This window comes from Ornithorhynchus anatinus, chromosome 19 (assembly GCF_004115215.2).
Source record: "Ornithorhynchus anatinus isolate Pmale09 chromosome 19, mOrnAna1.pri.v4, whole genome shotgun sequence".
In the NCBI taxonomy this organism is placed as follows: Eukaryota; Metazoa; Chordata; class Mammalia; order Monotremata; family Ornithorhynchidae; genus Ornithorhynchus; species Ornithorhynchus anatinus.
The window spans coordinates 6,563,213-6,586,274 of NC_041746.1; the positions used below are offsets into that span (position 1 = coordinate 6,563,213).

Consider the following 23,062-nt stretch of genomic DNA (forward strand, 5'->3'; position numbering starts at 1 on the left):
ATAAATCAAGTCTTCAGTACTTTCCAGTCTGAGCTCAGGTTGTTACTGAATCCTTAGAGGCAGGACAAGTTTGCTCTCTCTGAAGACTCCAATCTAGACACACAAATATAGTTTGAAAATAAATGTAAAAATGAATGCAGTACTAGAAGAGAGATAGACCTGGAGGGCCTTTGTTCTGGCATTGCAAGAAATAGTCCTCTTCCTGATTTTTTTTACTGTTGACATCTTAGGCCCTGCTGATGGTCTTGGGCACAGGGAGCAGTCAACACCTAGAATCAGAGTGCTGTGATCTTAATTTTCCCAGGACCCAGCTCCTGAACTATAAATACCTGAGCAAATCCACTGGGAAGTCAATAGCATTTACTGAGTACCCATTGTACAGTGCCCCAGTATTAAGGACTGAGAGATTCTAAAGGATAAGCAAGGCACGGTCCCTGATCTTGAAGGAGGGTGGCCGGTAAGGCCCCGTCTGGATGTCTGGGCTGGGGAAATTGGACTGGTCTCATTCCAAGTGCTTAGTACAGTGCTCTGCACATAGTATGTACTCAGTAAATACCACTGATGATGATTTTTGGTATGCTGCTGCCAGGGCACCCGTGAAACGTTGACCATGACCATATAGCCTAAACTGGACTCTGAGACAAGCCACTTATCAGTGTAGCCTAATGGAAAGAGGACGAGCCTGGGAGTCAAGAGGACATGAGTTCTAATCCTGGCTTTGACAAGTCTGCTGTGTGACCCTGGGCGTCACTTAACTTCTCTGAGCCTCAGTTATCTCATCTGTAAAATGGGGATTAAAACTCTGAGACATGTGGGACAGGGACTGTATTTAACCTGATTTTCTTGTCTCTACCCCAGTGCTTAGCACATAGTAAGTGCTAAACAAATATCACAATTATGTTTATTAACAAATACCATAAAAAAAACTCTCCTTCCTACTGCTCCCTCTCCCATGAGATCTGCCTCCAGGCTGAGATCATTTGGCTCAATATCAGAGCCACCTCCCATCTGGAAATTCATATGGCTATGCCTGCTGCCTAAAGTGCTGGAATAGCAGCACCCTGCAGCCTGCCGTTGCTATGTCATTTACAAACATCCAAAATTTTTTACAGGTTTTACAGGCACGGGCCATTTTAGCTAGTTTTTACGGACCGCCCTTTCCTTTCCAGCCCTCTGGTGGCAGCGGGCACAGCTGCCCCTGCACTTTCGGTGGCAGGCCCTGCCAAGTCACCCACCACGTCTGCATGCATTTACAGGAGGTTGGCAACCCTGCTCAGTTGACTTTGAGAATCAGAAGGCTTTTAATACCTGCCTTTGGACAGAGTCCTTGTGTAATTCCCTCATTAAATCTATTTTGCTGAGATGGATGTTTGGAGGTTCAAATGATTGCTGTTTACAGAGTTCTTTGAGATCCTTAGTTGGATAAGGACAAAGTGTTATTATTGCTAACAGCTAAAGATTTTGCCCTCAGGGAGGAAGGGGAGAATCCCAACTTCATAAATCTCTTGTCGCGCGTTCCAGAATGGGCCAGGCCACTGGGTACTTCATGTGCTCCAGTCGAAGCAATGGAGCAAAAATCTCACCAAGCTCTTTTCATGGTTGGGTGAGAAGGTTACTGGACAGCCAGAGAACTGTCTGTTCGCCTTGGGAGATTAAATGCAGTAGATTAGAGATGGTGTTTCAAAATTTGGGGTGAAGGAAAACATTTGGAGGCATCATTGCTCTATAGACTATATTTTGACACTTGATATAGCTTGGCCTCCTCTACACCAGCCCCTAAGACATCCATTACTTCACTGGTTTTAGCATTCACCTTTTAAATGGGCTTAAAATCCATTTAGGTGGTTCCTTTGCTACAAAAAAAATTTTTATGGTGCATCAAATATGCAGGGCCCCGAAGATGGGTATGCGTGTGAAATGGCAGCATATTAGGAAACAGTATTCAAACTTAGCACCTTTCACATGAATATTTAAAAATGATTTATGAAGGAGCCTTCATATTACTCCTACCACCTGATGAAGGGGCAGGGTGGATAAAAATCAACCATTTAAAAATCTTATTTTTTTATTTAAGATGAAAAAATAAGCCTATATACAGATCTAATTTAAGATATGTCAGAGCTCCAAGATAGGATCATGGAATTTGGATTATAACTTCTAATTATATCCTCTAGTCTGCAATATATTTTTCTAACCTTCTTAGAAAAGTCATACGAGAAGGTCACAGCAGGTCGCAGACTAATTATTAGGAACACAAATTTACAGGGTTCCCAGAGCCTACTCTGCAGATTTAAAAAAAAACATTCTACCCCTTGGGTCTCAGTGTCAAAACATTACATTTAACATTTCTGTGATGCTTATATTGATCCTCAAACTGTATTTGTGTGTCTGGATTTGGGTGTCTAGAGGTAGTACCCTTGTAATAGAGATGAGAGATATTGGAGTTATTGGTCTTCTTTCTGGATTCCAACACTTGCCTCTTCTTCACCTATTCAAAAGTAGGTTCCTAGTTCCTTCCACAGCTTTGCCCATAACTTTTGCCACCCCATTTCCTCTTACCTGCCTGAGCTTCCTACCTTGTCTGTATCCCAGGAGCCCTTCCTGAAAAGTATAAGGTGCTCTCTTCCTTGTCTGTGAAAATCTCAGCATCTTCATTTGAGGAACCAGGGTGCTTGGGACACATTCTAAATTGAAGACTGTCTTGTTCTACATCTTAAACTGGGTCTTGGAATGGTTCTTAAGACCCTCTAGTTGCATGAAGCCCTGGGTTGTTGTTTTTTTACATAAAAGTACCACCCCAGATCTTATGGACCTTCCCAGGATAAATCCTTCAACAACAGTGATTTTTTTCAGAATCGTGAATTCTCACATATCCCACAAAGATATACAGGGAATATTATTAATAATTGCTGCAGTCTTAGAACTGTTTTGTGGATAAAGTATATGATTTGACTGCTTTGCTGACCCAGTGACCAAACAAAGGATAAACCTGCAGGTCCAAAAGACCTTAACCACTCAATACCTTTTTCAGTGATTCTAAAAATATCCCATACATTAGGCAGCTAACATAAGGGGGATTGATGCTGGCATTGTTTGCTGTAGTTCAGCAGGGAAGAACTCAAAAGCATTGGCTTGAACTAGTGGGCTGTTTTTTCCTTCAGATAGTTTTCTGCTGCTGCCTCCCTCTTGACTGGATTGATAGTTGCTGCCTGAGTCATAAGCAGCTCTTTACTCTTTCTCTCCCCATAATGGCAGCCTGCCTGGTTGCTGAGAACTGCCATGAACACTCTTAGAATGATATTGAGATGGGGAAGAGGGCTTGGAGCAGGAAATACCTGAATGCCATGGGCTATTTTAGGATGAGTTTCCCAGTGGGTCCCTAGAGCAGCAAATTCATGGTGGAAAAGAGAAGGACCCAGTAATCAAAGGAAGTAGCACCAGCAGAAGTTGAAACTACCACCACATGGCCCAATCTGAGACTGCCTTTCTGCTCCACCAGAGTTCCAGGCTCCATGGTATAGTGCCTGCATCCAGTGCCTTTGGTTCAGAAAATGATATAAATCCACCCCTGTGGCTACCAAATTTCTAGGGACCTACTCAGAATAAGGATTAGAGTGTGCTACTTCAAAACCATTAGTCAAGCGAACAGTGGTATTTATTGAGCACTTACCATGTACAGAAAACTGAACTAAACCCTTGAGAGAGTACCATACAACAGAATAATTCCTAGCTACCCAATTGGCCCTGAGCAGATATGGCTAGAAAAATAATTTTCTTTAGGAAAATTGCTGTCAAAAGATATGAGTGCATCAGTCAAACTTTGGGACTTTGGATTATGAATTTCACCGCTCACTGCGCCATTTCCCCTGTGGCATGATTGCAGCTGTCATCCAAGGTATTTAAGGAATGGTCCCCGGTTGGCCAGAATTCATGCAGGGGCTTTAGGGGCTGCAGCTCAAGGCTGTGGGCTGAGTGGGGTTATTAAAAAATAAACCCATATAAGCATGAAGAAAAGGTATTTTCTACATGTTTTAAGACAGAAATGTGACCAAATAATTTCTATATGTTAATATAAGGTAAGTTTAGTACAATGTTAGTAGCCTTTATGCCAGAATTTTGATCAATTTGTTTTAAATAGGAAAAAGACTGGGTCACAAAATCCATTTAGCCCCAGTTCCTCTGGAGAGTTAATCCTGTCCTATTACTGGGGTGACCAGCATTGAACTCACTAACTCCCTAAGGGGCTATTTGAATGAGTTATTACTGTACATTATTATTCCTGCTTCTCCTAGAGTTGGCCTAGAGTATTTATTGTACATTCTGTAATTCGTGTTTGTCCAAAATTACTTTCAGGAGTTATGCCCCAACCCCCAGTTTATTGTTGGTGGAGCGACCCGCACAGACATCCGCCAGGGGGACCTTGGTGAGTACTGGAAGAACGTGTTTGTTTTGGAAGGGCATGTTCATAGGTGCATTGGAAAGGGGCAGCAACTGCCAAATCACAGAGAGTTCTAACTCTCTTAGAACAATGCTGTCAGTTATGAGTCCTGGCCAGGAATGAGCATCTCCATTCTTCCCTCCCTCTTCCAAGCTTCACCTCCAGCTCTTGCCAATAATTAATAAGCAAGCAAGGGAGCCCCTCATATAGGCCAAGCATTTTTCCCACTGCTGCCTAATGTAGGCAGCAGAGATGAAGGAAGAATTAGTTTTTTGCATTTAATTTCTCTTTTTCACTCCAAATTCTTGGGCACAATGCAAGCCCCAATTCAAAATGCAGAAATACTTGGGCCTGCTAAAACTGTCTAGGCCCTTCTGTAAACAGTGAAGTGCCCTTCCTCCTGATGGTGACAGTTGGACATACAGAATTCCAAATGCCAGCCAATCAGTGAATCTAGCAAGTGAAATTATTAATAAGAATTGTAATATTTGTTAAAGGCTCACGCTGTGCTGAGCACTGCACTAAGTGTTGGGGTAGACACAAAATAATCATGTTGGAGGTAGTCCTTATCCCACATGGGGCTCACAGCCTAAGTAGGAGGCAGAACAGGTATTGAATCCCATTTTACTAGAGGAAACTGTGGCACAGAGAAGTTAAGTGATTTCCTCAAGGTCACACAGCAGGCAAGTGGTGGAGTCAGAGTCAGAAACCAGGTTCTCGGACTCGCAGGCCCTTGCTGTTTTCTCTAGGCCACATTGCTGCACTAGAGAAAGCTGCAAGATAAAGCTTGGGAAGCCAAGTGAAGAGCTGGTTCCCTCAGAGAAGCATTCTGAAAATTCTCAATTAAAACAGCTGATGGGAAAAATATAATATTAATATTAGGTGACTGTGATATAGAAGATCAATTATCATTCAAATATGTAGCTATTATGTAGATTTTATGTGAAATAAAAGGCAAGTTTAGTATAGCACTAGCCTTGATGCCAGAATTTGATCATTTTGTTTCATATTAGGAAAAAAGCCCATAGGTTTTTCTAGTACTGCCATCAAATTCCCCAGTAAATGCAAATAATTTTCAGTTCCAGTCTCCCCGCATTGCGTGTGAGGCTAAAACTACAGCTGGAGGTAAACAATGGTGAATAATAAAGGGAATGAAAGGAGATATTGTACTCTCTACAACAGCTTACATGTCGCAGAGGAAGGTGGCATCTTACAACGTTTGTTGATTAGAGTGCAGACGATTAACCTTTGTTAAGGGTTTTGTTAGCTCTCCTTGGTACCTAAGAACACAATGGAAAATCCTTTGTCTTCCACTTCCCATTAAAATTCAGAGTGTGTTTTCATGTTTTAGTGAATTATATAAATCCTTTGCTTCCCTACCTCCATTCTTTCTCATTAGTCTTCTCTTTTTTCTCTTTTCTCTGCTCCCCAGCTGGGTGGAGGAGGTAACCCAATCCCTCCAAGGGTATAGAGTGTGCTAGCCTACTTGGCTAGGAAGCATCAACTCTCCCTTAAGTTTGGGATACTCTGACCTAACCCTTCTCTGATCTCTCCCTAAAGGCTCTCAGGATGATTCTGTTTCTACCAGGGTTTTGTCCCAAAGACTGCCCTGTTGTTTTTTTAGATTCGATTTCCATATGTGATAGGGTTGGGGAATCCTCACTGCAAATGTTCTAATTGCCTCAACCAATTCTTGGTCCGGGATAGTACTGGTTTTTATGGAGGAGAGATAGATGGGTTAGTGTGCACCCCTACACAAATAGACTCATCCAGCACCCATCCTAACTCCATCTGGCCCTCATATATGACAGCTGGGAGCATCTGTGTCCCGGAGGGTTTCAACAGGTCAATCAGTCATTTGTACTTATTGAGTGCTTACTGTTTGCAGAGCACTGTACTAAGCTCTTGGGAGAGTCTAATACAACAATAAAAAGACACATTCCCTGCCCACAGGTTGAAATTATGATAGTGTGGCCACATCAGAAACCTCTGGTAATGGCTCAAGAAGTGGTCAGTTCAAACTAAGAGAAGGATGGGAAGTGGGAGAGGGTAGGAGGAAAAAAGATGAGGGTTTGAGGGAAGAAGAGTAAGAAAAGACTAAGGGGAGAAAGAGGCTGGGAAGCCTCCCCTTCACTCTTCTACTGTCTCCTGCTTCTGCTACACCTCTCCTTGAACCCCAGAATTCTTGATGGTCCCAGGTACTATGGAACATTAAGGGGTGTCCTTTTCCTCTCAGAAGTTTCTAGGATACACCTGGGTGAGGAATTAATTTCTTATCCACCCTTGAAGTACGTTTCTAATGTCCTTCCCAAACCAACTTGAGAAAACAGATAGACTTTACTGTGCTCCACTGCAATCCACTTGTCCCAACCCCCTGTTCCTCCTCAGTCAGTTGATCAATCAGCTGTTCATCAACAGTATTTATTGAACAGGGAACTGTGGAAAGTTGTAGAGCACTCAAAGACATAGTCTCCACCTCCTTATTGCTTGCAATTTAAATAGTAAATATTTCCGCTATTTGTTAAGCACTATATGCCAAGCACTATCCTAAGCATTGGGGTAGATGCAAGATAGGTTGGACATGGTCCTGATCCCACATGGGACTCATAGTCTGAAGGAGGGAGAGCAGATATTTAATCCTCATTTTACAGACGAGGAAACTTAGGCCCAGAAAAGTGAAGTGACTTGCCCAAAGTCAAACAGCAGGCAAGTGGCAGAGGTGGAATTAGAACCCAGGTCCCCTGACTCCCAGACCTGTGCTCTTTCCACTAGGCTGAGCTGCTTCTCAATAAGAAAGATCAAAACACAAGTAAGAATACATAAGAACACAAAGGATAAATGTATAGGTACATATACACACATACATATTTATCCTTCGTGTATATATGTATATACATATGTGTAAGCAGCATGGCGTAGTAGAAAGTGCCTGAACATGGGCCTGCTGTATAACCTTAGACAAATCCCTTCACTTACTTGTGCCTCAGTTCCCTCAACAGCACGATAACTGCACGATCACATTTATATATATACAAATCATCAAGAGGAGTAAGACAATCCCTGAGGAACTTGGGAACCTGACATAACCAACATGCACTTTCCTCTAACTCTGGGCAGGTGACTGCTGGCTCTTGGCAGCCATCGCCTCCCTCACCCTGAATGAAGAGCTGCTATATAGGGTGGTGCCCAGGAACCAGAGCTTCCAGAAGGACTATGCAGGAATCTTCCACTTCCAGGTACCATTGCTCCTCCCACTACTTTTTCTTCCTTCACTCTCCCCATCCCCAAATTCTGTCAGCTGGAGAATACCTCTTCTGAGTTTCCTGAAACTGCTCTGGCATGAGCCCCACTACACTGACATCCCCCCCACTCCCCCTCCACTCTCCACAACCCTGACTGATGACCAAACTCTCTTGTTTTCTGTCTTCCAGTTCTGGCAGTATGGAGAATGGGTGGATGTTGTCATTGATGACAGACTCCCCACCAGAAATGGAAATTTGCTTTTCCTGCACTCAGAAGAAGGCAGCGAGTTCTGGAGTGCCCTGCTGGAGAAGGCTTATGCCAAGTAAGTCGGGCCATTTGGAACCACAGTGACCTGGTGCCCTTCATGCCCCATAGTGCCTGGGCCCAAGTTTTTATTCAGGATAACTGACTCCACCTAGCAGAATCTGTTAGCCAGTGGCTGGATCTCCTTTGGACTGGAGGGGTCACTAGCCCTCTGGCTAAGCAGCCAAAGAGCAACTTAAGCTGTGAGTTCTGTTCCCAGCCCAAGTCTTCACAAAGCTCAACTATGAAATGGTCTTGCTAATAAACTGAGGGAAAGGAGCTACAGGTTGTTACACTGAGTATATGCTCAATCAACATCATTAACACTGCTGAAGAGTCATAGGAATCATAGTAATGAATTATTTTGATCTTTAGAGTCAACTCAGGAAGCTTCACCATTAGCTATGAGATGACTCCGCTGTGCATTGGAACTTGCAATTTAGAAGGTTTTTGAATTTATCTTAAATATTCTATTTCTTGGTTTCAAATAATTAATTTTAATAACATTGCTCTTACTCTTTCTTAATCAGTGGCATTTATTGAGTGCTTGTTGTGTGCAGACTACTGTGCTAAGTGCTTGGGCGACAGGAATACAACAGAATTAGCAGGCACATTCCCTGCCAATAGCAAGCTAATAGTCTCTCTCTCTCTCAGCCTTCCCTACCCACGCTGCATCAGCTCCTTTCTGATCTTACTCCCTGGTAAAAGCTCTGGGTTTGGTAAAAGTGTGGGCTCCATTTTGACATAAATGTTGAATCTATTTGAAACACTAGAATAACTGTGACTCCAGGTTGAATAGGCCAGCAAGTCTGAGGCCCAGCACCAGCCAAGATACAAGCCTCTCTGATTCGAGACAACAGACCCTGTGCTCATTCCCTTTCCGTTACACTGTGGACTCCTCAAGGAGTACTTCTATTGTATATCCCCCAGTACTGAACTGCACAGCATGTTAATAGAGCACCAAGCAAACCTCATTAAATGCTGTTGATGATGACGATGATTCCCTCTCCTACAGGCTCAATGGATCATATGAAGCTCTCACAGGAGGGTCCACAGTGGAGGGGTTTGAGGATTTCACAGGTGGCATCTCAGAGTTTTATGAGCTGAAGAAGGCTCCCTCCAATCTGTATCAGATCATCCAGAAGGCCTTGCGCTCTGGATCCCTGCTCGGCTGCTCCATCGATGTGAGTTGACGGCCTGTTTCTGCTCAGTCTGCCCGCTGCTTATGGGCAATGCTTTGGGCTGCAGCAGGTGGGAGGCAAGGTCACCGTGTGCATGTCACCGTGTGCATGGACCAGCCCCTACCCACTTCCCAAACCTAAGTCATCAGCAGAACCAGAGGTGTGGTATCTTCTTCCTGGGTGCAGAGAGAAGGGATTGCAAATAGATTCATAGCTAGAGGAGCCAGTGACCCAATACATTTTATTTTACTATAAAAGCCAAGACCTATTCCAAACTCACAGCCAAGTGTGTGTGGTCAAAATGGCCCAGCTCTGTTTCTGGCATCCTCACCCTCACCCTTTTCCCCAGTCGTGGCTGACTGGGGAGAAAAGAGTGCTCGTGAGTATGCTGATCTGTGTCTCCTTCTCTACCCAGTCCCATTCCTGCTGAGTATGCCCTTTTGCATGGGCATACCCTTCTCCTTCACATCCCTCCCACCCCTCAATCTGGACCCTTCTCAGTGGCAGGGCAGTGGGGTGAGGGAGTACTGCTGGTGTGGCAGCGGTCTATGCTCTTTATTGCGTCATATTTTTGTTCCCTGCTAATGTGTTTTACCCAGCTTTGGTTATACCAAGGTCAAGAACTCCTAAACTGGAATCCCAAGTTGGGCAAATGCTTCCTAGAAAAATGATATCTGAGTTCCATTCCCATCTCCTCTCCCTCTTGCTAATCAACAACAGGCAAGTCATTTCTCTTCTTTTCTAAAATGGTGTCAGCGATGATGAAACAGGCCATGGTGGTATCACCAAACTGGTATGATGATGTGAAGGTCAACTGGAAAGACTTAGTGAACATCCCCAAGGCCATGAACAATAGAGCTTGGGTCAAGGATAGGGATTCAGCTTCCAGGGTCATTACTCTCTCTCTCCCAACTAGGTCAAGGGTGGTCCCAAAAAATGAATAAATATCTTTTATGTTCTTCTGCTGCATTTGAAGGTCTGGTCCAGTATATCTGGGACTTGGCTAAAGGAGAGTTTTCCTCAGTCCACAGGCTTAACTGTAAAAATGTGAATGATGGCGGCTCTGTTAGGTTAGAGATTTTAATTACCTTTGCTTTCCCTTACCTTGTGGCAAAGGAGCAGATTCCACCCTTGTTTGCTGTCCTGCTGGCTGGAGCTTTGCAGCACATGCCCACATGAGATCACTCTGCCTGATCATGATTTCTTTCTCCCTGTAGGTCAGCAGTGCAGCAGAAACAGAAGCAGTCACCAGCCTGAAGCTGGTGAAGGGGCATGCTTACTCCGTCACTGGGGCTGAAGAGGTAAAATCATGGCTCTGGTTGCTGAATCCAGAGTACGAGGTGACTCATTTCAAACTGGTCCGACTTAAATCTTAAATGGGGCCTGCTCTAAATGGGCCACCCTCGTGTATGTCAGGTGGAAGGGTGGGGTGGACCCTGGCCATCTGCAGAGGGCTACCATATCCCAGGTCCATTGATTAAACAGAAAGATTTCCTCATCACACCTAATTCTACTCAGAGTGAGTCATGAAGCAGATACACATGTGTGTTGCGGGGGGAAGTGGGGGGGGGCAGAGACACTGGTTGAAGAAGCTCAAATTGAACAACTCAAACATGGCACACTGAAAAATATAATAATAATAATCATGGTATTTGTTAAGCACTCACTATGTGCCAAACTCTGTTCTAAGCCCTGGGGTAGATACAAGATAATCAGGTTGTCCCACATGGGGCTCCCAGTCTTATTCCCCATTTTACAGATGAGGTAACTGAGGCCCAGAGAAGTGAAGTGAGTTGCCCAAAGTCACACAGCTGCTAAGTGGCAGAGCCAGGATTAGAACCCATGACCTCTGACTCCCAAACTCATGCTCTTTCCACTAAGTCACGCTGCTTCTCTCAATGTGCAGCCTATTTCTAAGCTATAGCTGAGTAAGGTGGCCTGACTTGAAATGATCTGACTTCTGGCCAACTTGTGAAAGATGTAGCTTTGCAGCTTGAGGCATTTTGCAAATTCCAATGAAAGACACCCTTCCCCGGGCTGGAAAAGCAAGACACAGGAGCCATAACACAAGATTAAGAGCTCAGGCCTCTGCTTCTTTGTGGAAACTGCAGGTCCGGCACCATGGCCGCCCAGAGAAGCTGATCAGACTCCGCAATCCGTGGGGTGAAGTGGAGTGGACCGGAGCCTGGAGTGACAAGTAGGTTCCCCAGTGAGCCAGGTTTCTGAGGAAGTTTTTCTCTTTCCCATTTTCTCACATCATTGAATGTCTCCAAGGAAATATGCCATATAAAATGCATAACAACTGTAATGATGATGATGTTGATGATGATAACAAGGTAAATTGAATCCAAAAGCACCTGCAGGCCACAAACTACACTGAAAAAAATCAGAGCTGTGGAACTCATTTCTGATTCCTGCCTTTGGCACTTCAGAGCCAGTCAAATTACTCTTGGCTTTGACTGGCTCTTTCATAAGCTTTATCTTTTTCCGCCCTCAGCCCAGGGGCCAACCAAATCATTTTGAGGTTGATGTTTTCAGTTGCCCAGCCACTGGTCAGTTTGGGCTAAGGCTAAACCCATCAGCTCCAATAAGAAATGATACTTGGAAAATGAGATTGGATCCTGGCAGCCAATTGACCCTGACAGGCAGTGATCGATGGAACTGAAGCTCACTATATTAGTTCATTACCAGTGGCAGATATTGATCTTTTCTGGCTGGAGTCATAAATCACCAGGAGGCTCCTCTTGGTGAACTCTCCCCCCTGGTGGGGGAAAAGTAGGGAACCGGTCCTGGAAAGAGACAACTCTTTGACACTCTGCAGGCTACCAAGCCTTGTGAACATGCTCCTGGAGAACTCTGTAGTGTGGAGCCAGATTAGAAGTGTGGAAAAATTCAAATCTCACCATCCCCTAGAGTTCCAGTTGTTTTACAGGACTTACTCAACTGGACATTTGTAGTGAGGGAGAGGGATCACTGAATTGATGTTTTGAATTCTCTGTGGTTTATAGTTAGACTCTTTACCAGAGGTACTAACAAAGGGTAGAGTTCCTTTTGTTACTCCTTTCCTTGACTCTGGACTTCCTCCAAAGGAGGTACTAAAAAGTAATAATACTCTGGTGTGTGTCAAATGCTTACTATGCACCAAACACTGTATTAAGCATTAGGGTAGATACAAGATAGGTCAAATTCAGTCTCTGCTCTACATGGGGCTCACAGTCTAAGAGAGATATTGTCAGAAATCCATGGGAAAGAGAAAAGAAGAGGCAAAGAACCTGAAAACTCCCAAAATCAGCATTTGAACAACCAAAAATTTTTTTGTTGTTTGTTTTCGTTCATGGTATTTAAGCACTTACTATGTGTCGAGCACTGTAATAAACATTGGGGTAGATACAAGCTAATCAGATTGGACACAATCTCTGTCTCATGTGGGGCTCACAGACTTCATCCCCATTTTATAGACGAGTTGACTGAGGCACAGAGAAGTGAAGTGACTTGTCCAAGGTCACACAACAGACAAGTGGTGGAGGCAGGATTGGAACTCAGGTCCTCTGACTCCCAGTCCCACGTTCTTTCCACTAGGCAACATTGCTTCCTGTGCGTGCTTCCCCTCTCCCCTTTCTTTTTCCACTTTCAACCTTTCTCCTTTTCCTTGCTCTTTCCTGATTTTTGCAACAAATTGCAGAGAGGCCCAAATCAAACCGTAACCAAAGTCACCCAGACTTGTTTTTTTATTTTCTTAAATTCAAAAATAAACCAGGAGATTTTTCAGATCAGATTTCAATTTTCAGCTTCCTTATTAAAAATGCCCAATAGGCACCTCAGGGTGAACAAAAGCTTTGGCATACTACATCCTTAAACCTGATTCTCTGAGGGGTTCCCCAAGATCCTTTCCCCAGGCAATCTCAGAGTGATAGGAGAGGCTGGGCTTGTGTGTAACTAGAGTTGCAGGAATCTCCACTTGTTGCCTTTCAGCTGTGGCTAATGGAGGTAGATTTTTGTTCCAGGGAAGTCATCAGGAAACCTGCACCTCTCCTTCATTTTCAGAGCTCCAGAATGGAATTTCATTGACCCCAAGCAGAAGGAGGAGCTGGACAAGCAGATGGAAGATGGAGAATTTTGGTGAGAGGGTTAGGGTGCTAAAACACCTTCCATTCTCCCCATTTCCCCAGCCCCTGGGGTTTGCTGAACTGGAAGCCATTCCAGCCCAGTCTGGACCTCCAAGGCCCCTGTGACCTGGAGCATGTCCTGTGACAGGACATTCAGAGCCCCATGGTCCCCTGAAGCCTCCCCAGGGTTGTGGGGGGGTAACTTCTGGTGATGATGCAGCTAGCAGACAAATTGGTCTTTACATAGTGCCAGCTGGGATGCTCCTGAGCCCCCAGGAATTAGCTTTGGTACAGTCTAACCACCCAGGTGGCAGGGGAAGCTGAAGGGTGATGTGGGACCCAGGAAGACATTACTGCCGGCCTCCCCTGGGACTACCCCTCTCTTACAGCCTCCTACTAACAAGTGTCCTCTCTTTGGCCAGTACAGGACCAGGGCTGTGACTGTGGTGTCGGGTTTTGTTTTTTTTTGGGGAGGAGGAGGGTGTATGTGTGTGTGCGTGCGTTCACGCACCGCAGCAGGGTTGATGAGCATAGTAGCTGGTCTGGAAGGGCTGCATGTCATCCTTCCTCCTCAGCCTGAAACAGACTCCAGCTAATGGGCATTAAGGAATGGGCCTTGGGCAGTAGCTGCTGCAGCTGGCTTGCTTGCACCCACCACAGTTGAGGTCCTGGTTGGGGTTGGGCCCAGATTGCTGCCTCATTTCCTCCACCTTCCACTACCCCACTGGATCCCCAGTGGAACAGTGATCCACCCACGGCAAATATTTTTGGGCTCTTCCCTTTCCCTGCCCAAACTCCCTTATGCCTTTAACATCAGAGAGACAAACACTAGGGGACCCTCTCCATTTCTGGGTTAGCCTCTCTGGCTCTCAGTTTATCCAGCTATAAAATAAGAACAGTATCACCTGCCCCCTATCTAATTTAAGGGTAAGTCTAATGTTTGGAGATAAAAGTGCTACCTCTGAGTATGAAATTAGGTCAGACCATACTGGAAACCAAGGGGTTAATTATACATTCATCTAAAGTGCATGAACACTTCATTATTCTCTGTAAATGAACTCTCCCTGTGCACTACATGTTATCCTAGAAGAAGCCTGGGAAAGTTAATACCTCCCCCCAATTTGAGCGATCTCCTCCCTCTTTATTAGAATGCCAAGCCACATTATTAAACTATTCTTGCAATTACATCTTAAATAGGATAGAAGTAGGTGAGGTTGTGGAATCTGTGTTCCTAGAAATCTTTATGAATAGGGCAGACGCCCACCTACCTGGGAATGTTTAGGTGAAGCCCTGCCCAGTGACAGGAGTGGACTATTATTATTATCATCATTATTATTTGTAATAATAATAAAGCAATTTCTTGAGGTTCCTTCACCTTGCCCAGAGACAGTGATTGTACTATGACCTCTTTCCAAGTCCCAAGGCATTTGCTCTAGGCTTGTGTTCCTGTCAATCTAAAAAGGGAAGTAGCCCCCTAGGGCGAGACTCAACTTGTCGACCTAAAAAGAGAGGTTACCTCCTTTGGGCGAGGCTCAATTTCTGGACTTCTGTCCCCTCTCCCCACAGGATGTCTTTTACAGATTTTCAGCGACAATTCTCTCGGCTGGAGATCTGCAACTTGTCCCCCGACTCCCTGTCCTGTGAGGAGGTGCACAAGTGGGGCTTGACCTTGTTCAATGGCCGCTGGATCCGGGGCTCCACGGCTGGAGGCTGCCAGAACTACCCAGGTAGAGCTTAAAGGAGAGGGCAGGGCTGGGCTGGTGGGGGCAGTGCTTCTCAGCCCTATTCCTCCTTTTGCCTTTGTCTCTGGGGGCTGACTTTGTCCCTTTCAAGGGTGACTTTAGGCCTCAAGGCTTAGCTTCTCAGTTTCCTCTTTCCTTTCATATTCTGCATCCTTTCGTTCCTTTCCTCTCACAGGACAGTATTTGGGCCTTTCTGCCTCTGTGAGCACCCTCCTCTCCTTCGTCTATCCCTTATCCCACTCCACCTCACCCAGTGGAGGCACCATGGGCCTCTTCTTTCTGACGCCACTAACACAGCTCTCAAGGGAACAAGCAGTGGCTACTGGAGGTGGGTTTGGGGGTGATAGCAGTGGAAATCTGAGCTTCCTCTCTTGCTGGTGGTGACTTGTATCACCTCACCATCACTTTAACCTTGTTCGCCCGCTCCCCATTCCTCCACCTCCAATTCTGTAATTTCTTTGTCACCAGTCTAATACCAACCCAAGCTTCAGCCTTTGATGCATTGCCAAGGCCCACCAAGGAGGGCACAGCAGAATAGGCACTCTGTGGGCATGGTCTAACAGCTGCCTGGGCTAGGAGAATGCATGGAGACTATCTTGGCCGCTGACGGCACCCTTGCCATTTTTTGTTTTGCTGTGCATGCTGGTAGGTCAGAGGTAAATGGTTGAGAGTTTGGATGGTGTGATGCTAGCCATGCCCACTTTACTAACACAAATCTTGCTAAAGCTGGGAACTCTAATGTGGAAATGAAAGTCTAGCATTTTATCTTCAATTGAAAATGGACAACTAATATATATATATATAGACTCCTCCTAGGTTGAATCAACTGAGGAAGCACCTGATGAAGAATCTAAAGAAAAACCACCCCACGAGTCTAAGGAGAAATGAAGGAAAGCAAAATTGACACCCTCTGCTATTCACCAACCTGAGTCACACATTTTCTTCCTCTTTTGGCCTTGTCTTGTTTTCTCAATTTAGACTGTGAGCACGCTGGGCAGGGATCGTTTCTTCTCTTTGTTCTAGAGAGCACTAAACCCAGTGTGATGCTCAGTGAATAAAACCCAACCCTCTGGCAGCCCTAGGGCCTTGTCAAGCTTTCTACTCCCATAATTCCCAGCTCACTTGAATCTGCTTTTTCCATTGCCTAGTTCCTACCACCGACTCTGAAGGGGTAAACTCAAATTCAAGGCCTGCAGGATCATTACAGGTGGGAGAAATCAAAATGATCAGCATTTGCAACTCAGTTGCACAGAATTTGCACCGATCATTTAGAGAGGCTGACAACGGTGTAGGGATATGTGCAAAGTGTGTACATTGGTTTACATCATACACACAACAAATTGCTAGCATAGTCCTGTCAACTACCCAGAACAAATTCATCTTAATTGCCATTAGGTAATGGTGGACATGAGGATCTTTCCAGAATAGTCTTGGTGTCTTAGTCAACCTACAGGTAGTTCCCTTCAGAAATCAACACGGCTACACCCCTAATCTAGAATCTGAAATTGGAGATTCTTAGAGGCAGGATTCAAGAAATATACAGTCTTTATGGAATAATTTGTAATGCAGGCTAGGATTTTCTTACTACTGTGAGGTGCTTCACCGTGTCAAGCATAGAGAACATGGAAAGCCATCTTTCCAGGGAGTTGTGGGGATGGGAAACTGCGTGTCCTGGTTGATAGAGCATAGGCCTGGGAGTTAGAAGGACCTGGGTTCTAATTCCAGCTCTGCCACTTGTCTGCTTTGTGACTTAACTTTTCTGTGCCTCAGTTACCTCATCTGTAAAATGGAGATTAAGATTGTGAGCTCCATGTGGAACATGGACTGTGTTAACCTGATTAGCTTGTATCTACCCCAGCACTTAGTACAGTGCCTGGAACATAGTAAGCATTTAACAAATACCATTTTAGAAAATATTCTATGTGGAAATGATAGTAAAATCTGTTACTTTCAACCTTTTCTGCTCTAGACTAGATGGATCCTTTGGTCATTTTGCTTTTTTTTCTCTGCTTCTTAATCTCCACATTCAATGAGTTTCTGATGTGTGAAAGGGAAAGTTGTTTGGGATCAGGGAGTGGGGAGTTGGTGGTAAATGTCTAGGAGGCCTCCTTAATTGTCAAGTTCTACTCCATATTTATTTGGAGCCATGTCCAAAGGCTATATATACTGTAGGAAAGCAGTGGGGCCTATGGAAAGAGCATGGGCCTAGGAGTCAGAGAACCTGGGTTCTATTCCCAGCTCTGCCACTTGCCTACTGGGTGACCTTGGACAAGTCACTTACCTTACCTGTGACTGTTTCCTCATCTGTGAAATGGGGATGCAGTACTTGTTCTCCCTACCACTTGGACTGTGAGCCCCATGTGGGACAGGAATTGTGCCTAACCTGATTATCTTGTATCCACCCCAGTGCTTAGTTCAGTGCTTGGCACATAGTAAGCACTTAACAGATACCACAGTTATTAAGTGTGCTTAAGGAATATGTCCACTGTAAAGGCTAAACGGGATATGGAGATAATTCAAGTGAAATGATTGCCCTGCCAATATAGAGGGTTAATTCTGTTATCTATACCAAGCAAAGCTGTATCACCCAGTTTTTATTTCCATGAGGGTTTGTTCCAGGAAACCACTCTAATCATCCCTGCCACCAGAGAACTCCAAAGGTGCTGAAAGTGTTAATAGATTCCCCTACCACCCAGGAGGTAGGTCTGTTGTTAGAGCTGAAGCAGTTGAGATCCAGAGGCTTGGGGGACCCATGAGCTGGAGGCCATGGGGTGCTCTTGGACAAGCAGTGGGGACTACCCAAGCCCCTATTCAATGCTGATAGCATCAGGGCTTCCTGGACTTCACCGGCCAGGTATCCATCCTTATTTCCACAAACAGTCACACTTAGAAACCCCAAACCCTGCAAAAATCGTGTCTGATCCCCAGGGAATGGATGTGTGGGGGATTTGGCATTTGGGGAAGTTGGTAATGTCTAGCCACCTTTCTCCCAAGAGTGACAAAAGGTTTTTTCTTTTCTCTTTCTTGGCGGAAAACATATTGCCACCGGACTGCCTGTGCAGCCACGTATTGGACCAATCCCCAGTTCAAAATCTGTCTGGATGAGGCAGATGACGACCACAGAAGGAGTGTGGGTGACCCCTGCTGCACTGTGCTGCTGGGCCTGATGCAGAAAAACCGCAGAAGGCAGAAGAGGAAGGGCCAAGGGTTGCTCAGGATCGGCTACTCGATCTACCAGGTACCAGACAGCAGGGTTCAGCTCCTGCCCTGGGCCCAGCTTCCTTTGTCTGAATTTAATGGACCGTGGTCCTGACCTTGAGCTCCCGTCTCCTCCATCAGATTTATTTTGGGGGTTCCGTTTACAGAGGATTACAGCTCCTCTCTGAGGCCTTTGCTTGGCTGCCAGTCATTAAGTGGGAGCTGAGCATGAATGATGGAGTAGAACGCATTCACCCTTCAAAGGCCCCCTATGCTTCTAGTGTTTGTGCAATTCCCAGGAAGGTGCTGTATTTGTACCTGGAGGGCAGCCATTCATTCTGGTTTCTCCTGGGCTATACTACTTTCAGACGATCGGGTCTTCGTCCAGTGCGGTCACACCATTGGATACCACATTTTAAGTGCTCAGCCTCTTTCCAGCCCAGCTTGTGGCACTGAGTTTTTTGGCTCAGACACGTTGCCGATTTGTACATTCCAAGCACTTAGTACAGTGCTCTGCACATAGTAAGCGCTCAATAAATACTATTGAATGAATGAATGAATGAATGACATCCCTTTTCACAAGGAGCTACAGGGGGAATGCAACAGATCTGGAGCAAGAAGGAAGTGGGATAGGGAACAACCTCCTCCCCCTCTACCCCCCAAAACGCACACCCAGAGATGTGCTCTAAGTTTGGCCTTGGAGAGACTTTCACAAAAATGGTGCCCGGTCATATGCATATGACATCACAGCATCTGTGTGTCCAGTACCTGTGAGGGCTGTCAGTGGCCACTGTGGTTTGTGGGCCTTTGCTAGAGAAGATGTTGGCTGCATTTGCTTGAATTATATGGGAATTTATGGTACTGCATGTCGGAGATGTTTATGTTCTTCTGAGCTTCCTGATAGCCCTGTTTACTCTCCCTACTTTTCCCTTGTCTCTGTCAAAAAGAAAACCTGTTCGGTTTCCATTTTCCTACCTGTTTCCTGGTTCCTGCTAATACTCGAGGGCAGAATTTGTCTAGGACCAAGGGAGGACTTGCAACCCTGATTCCAGTTCTAGTTACCTTGGAGCCAAGAAAAGCAAACAAACTGTAATGGGAACCTGCATGCCTGCCTGCAGAGCCCCTTATCAGTTGGGGGTTTGCTGAGAGGAGCCATCAGGAGAACAGGTAGATCAGTTTTACTGACTGGTTAGTCAGCATAGAGTTAATTTACTATAATTGCTGCTTTATAAGATGAGGTGAGGTGTAAGATGCATTAATGTATAGGATTCAATGACACACATGTTATGGAGATTTCCTCTCCTTGGTCATGGTTATCACTCAAAACTAATGACTTACAAACAGGACAGTAGGCATTAGGGCCTCATTAATGTTTAGGTGGAGCTGGACCATAAACCTTGTGGGACAGGTTTGGAGATAGTTTTGAAAGAAGGCCTAAATCTCTCCCTAATGTATTTGACTGAAAATATTACCTTATTAACCTAGCCCCATTTTTCAGGGTAGTAAATAATCAGTACCACAATCAGTGTTATTTATTGAGCTCTTATTGTGTACAGAGCACTGTAGTAAGTGTTTGGGGAAAGTACATTTCAATAGAGTTGGTAGGCACAGTCCCTGCCCACAAAGAGCTTACAATCTAGAGGGGAAAAGGGATATTAACTTACAACTAGGGGATGTTTTGGGGTAAAATGTTAGGATAAAGTTGTAGTCACATGCCTTGTCAAACAAACTCGGGTAGGCTTTTGAAAACAAAGAGCTGCCTCTGTATTTGATATCAGACAAAAAAATTCCCCCGAATCATTTATAAGCATCCTGCGTAGGCCATCAGTCTTAAGTGTGGTACGTGTGAATAAGGTAGAAGCATTGTCAGCGATGGATTTCTTTGGGCACAGGGGCAACTGACGGGAGCTAGATTCTTCCTGCCCTAATTAACTGCCTGCCAAATGACATCTTTCTTCTAAGATGGCAAACTTAAACTGATTGAGGATCAGCTAGGGTTTTCCCTGAGTGCCGTGTGTCTGCAGGTCCAGCTCAGCCTCTCATTGTTTCTTTTCCTGCAATGCCAGCTGCTTCGTGCCAGGCAGCCTGTCCCATTTGCATTCTGAAATTTGCATTTCAGAGGAATCTGTCTCTTTCTATCTATCAGCAGACAAGTAAAAGGCCGTCTCCCTGCCTCATCTCACAGGATTGGTGCCAAGGGAGAGAGACCTCATCTAACTGGCTGAGATTTTTGGAGCTGCCCAGCAGGGTGGATTTACTAAATCTTGCTGCTGGTACGCTGTGCCTTTAAGGGAAGGGCTGTTAAATCGCCAAAGCTTGTATGCAAGGCACCATTTTCCTACCAAGATTTGGGAATCCTTTTATCTAGGTTAAAGGAATGTTCTTTAGCATCAAAATAACAAAACTCTGCTCTTTATCTCCCCCCCCCCCCCCGATACTATCAGCAAGGAATATGTGAGGGAAAAGCTTGTAGCACTTAGAGAAATTATATATTCTCAGAGCATCTGGTCTATATGATCCCATAGCCAATCAGTGGTCCTCTGTAACGGCCATTTAGGTGGTGGGAGGAAGGTTCCTTTTCAGCCATCCTCGCAAATCAGAAGGAACTCAACAACTGAGGCACCACACGGCAGAAAGGAAGTGACTCCTTCCTCTGTGTCCCATGCTCGTCTTGCCCATTCAGCCCCCATGCTGGCCTGGGATTTTACCCAGAAACCATCAAGTTTGGAGGTAAATTCCCTGCTTCTGCCCTTAGAGCCATCATCATGATTCTAATGATGAATTACAAAAATAAAGTGCTGCTCAGGGGGTTAATTAAACTTGGCATCTACCCCTTCAAAATCCTCTGCAGTCACTAATTATAAGGCCCTCCCTGTGGGAGAGGGCCCATTAGGATCCACTCCCATTTTAGCCGTGAACAGCCTGCAGCTCAGAGAGAACTGATTCACCCAGGGGTAATCCAGGAGACAGTGGAAGAGCCATAACCCAGTTTTCCTGAGATTTTTCCTCTTCTCCTCACAGACCTATCCTATGCAGGGGAGCTCAGGAAGAAGAAACTCTACCACCCAATGTAATAGGATTCTCAGTGGGAACCCTTTATCTCAAACCACTTTATTTCTGGCAAAGCCCTAAAAAATAAACAAGTTGAAAACACCCCAAGTCTCCACGGGGGCTGGGTGTTTCAGATCTCATCTTCAAAAACAACTGACACTTTAAATACTGTTTGGTGCAGCTGGAGAACCACTCCGACAGGCACCTGGGGCAGGATTTCTTCCTGGGCCGCCGCCCCTCAGCAAGCTCGGACTCCTATGTCAATCTGCGGGAAGTCTCCGGCCGTGTGCAGCTGCCCCAGGGAGAGTACCTGGTGGTACCCTCCACTTTGGAGCCATTTAAGGATGGAGAGTTCTGCCTGAGAGTGTTCTCAGAGAAGAAAGCCAAGTCTCTGTACGTGCTCCCCCGGACCCTCGTATGGCTAGTTGTTGGCCGAGTGTGGGGGCCCGAGACTCCCTGCATGGTGATGGAGGAGAGGGATGACCCTATTTCCATGTGGGGGACTGAAAGTCTTCCCCACATCCTGTCCTCCTGTCTCATTAGGCCTCTCAAGAGTTGGTGATTTTTCATTTCCAGTCAGTAAGTTGAGAAGGTTAAGAAGGGTCCTTTGGGGATAGGGAAGGGAGAATAGGCCATAGCAGAGATTTGTTTGGAGGGGCCCAGTCCCAGGGAGAGGATGCAAACTTCTTAAGAAAGGTCCCCAAGGAGATATTATAAAATATCTCCCAGCTTTCCTCTCACTTATCTCTAATGGTCTATAAAATCAGGCTCTTCTTGGCTTAGATTCCATCCTGGCCTGGGTTCTCAGATAGAATGTTGTTGGGTTTAAGCAGGTGGGAGAACTGGAGAATCAGGGTGGAAGCCAGAGCCTCAGCAGAGATTTCCACCTGCCATTCACTGACAGTGACCCACGATGGAAAATTGCTGGGGCTGGGCAAAGGCTGGCTGAACTGAGGCTGCTGGAATAATGTCAGTGTGGTGAGACCCAGAGGTCCCTGTGGGTGCTGGATCCAGAGACAAGGAGGGCCAGCACAAGTTTAAGAAGTTTGGCATTAAGGGGAGCAGATGCTCTTAAGAAAAAAGACTGTTAAATGTTGAAAGAAAGTGTTTTCTTTTCAGGGAAATTGGAGATGTGGTGGTAGGAAACCCACATGAGGTAAGAGCCCATTTTGGAGTGCTACCCTGCAGTGAGGGATGGGGAGTGGGGACAGTCATCTGCCATAGGTTTTCTCTGGGTGACTTTACTAAAGTGGCTATGGGCAGCCAATGGAATAATAATAATAATGATGGCATTTGTTAAGTGCTTACTATGTGTGAAGCACTGTTCTAAGCCCTGGGGGGGGGGGGGATACAAGGTGATCAGATTGTCCCACCTGGGGCTCACAGTCTTAATCCCCATTTTACAGATGAGGTAACTGATGAGGACAGCTTTTTACCCTATTCCACAGGTTTCACATAGTTCTTTGAATGCTGCTCCCCTGTTACCTCCCTAGGAAAACTACTGTTATTTATTAAGCAGTTACATTATGCCAAATGTTCTGCTAAGTCCAGGACAGATACAAGGAAGAAGATATAGTTTCTAGCACTTGAGGCTCTGAGGGAAGGAGAACATGTATTTTATGTCTATTTTACAGATGAGAAAATGAGGCCCAGAAAGGTTGTGGCTTGCCTGAGGTCACACAGGAGGCCAGTGGTAGAGCTGGAACTCAAATCCAAGTCTCCTGACACTCAGCCCGTGCTCTTTCCACTAGACCACACTGCCTGTCCCTGCTCCAGTCTGAGTCACGGTACCCTTCGTGT

At 45.4% G+C, this 23,062-nt stretch overlaps 1 protein-coding gene across 8 annotated transcripts in view; it reads left to right on the forward strand.

The window, feature by feature from the left end:
- The window catches only part of CAPN8 (calpain 8), a 69,587-nt gene that overhangs the window by 33,203 nt on the left and 13,322 nt on the right, over positions 1–23,062 (forward strand). For 7 of the 8 annotated variants that reach the window (XR_005661106.1, XR_005661105.1, XM_039914802.1 and 4 more), the window contains exons 3-13: positions 4,354–4,423; positions 7,556–7,674; positions 7,870–8,003; positions 9,000–9,168; positions 10,383–10,466; positions 11,277–11,362; positions 13,210–13,284; positions 14,838–14,998; positions 18,076–18,251; positions 21,444–21,655; positions 22,382–22,418. Coding sequence is in view for 6 of the 8 variants with exons in the window: in XM_039914802.1 (XP_039770736.1) it covers positions 4,354–4,423; positions 7,556–7,674; positions 7,870–8,003; positions 9,000–9,168; positions 10,383–10,466; positions 11,277–11,362; positions 13,210–13,284; positions 14,838–14,998; positions 18,076–18,251; positions 21,444–21,655; positions 22,382–22,418 (1,323 nt within the window). In the remaining 2 variants the exon portion in view is untranslated. The remainder of the gene's footprint in view (positions 1–4,353; positions 4,424–7,555; positions 7,675–7,869; positions 8,004–8,999; positions 9,169–10,382; positions 10,467–11,276; positions 11,363–13,209; positions 13,285–14,837; positions 14,999–18,075; positions 18,252–21,443; positions 21,656–22,381; positions 22,419–23,062) is intronic. The other variant, XM_039914804.1, reaches the window with a different exon arrangement.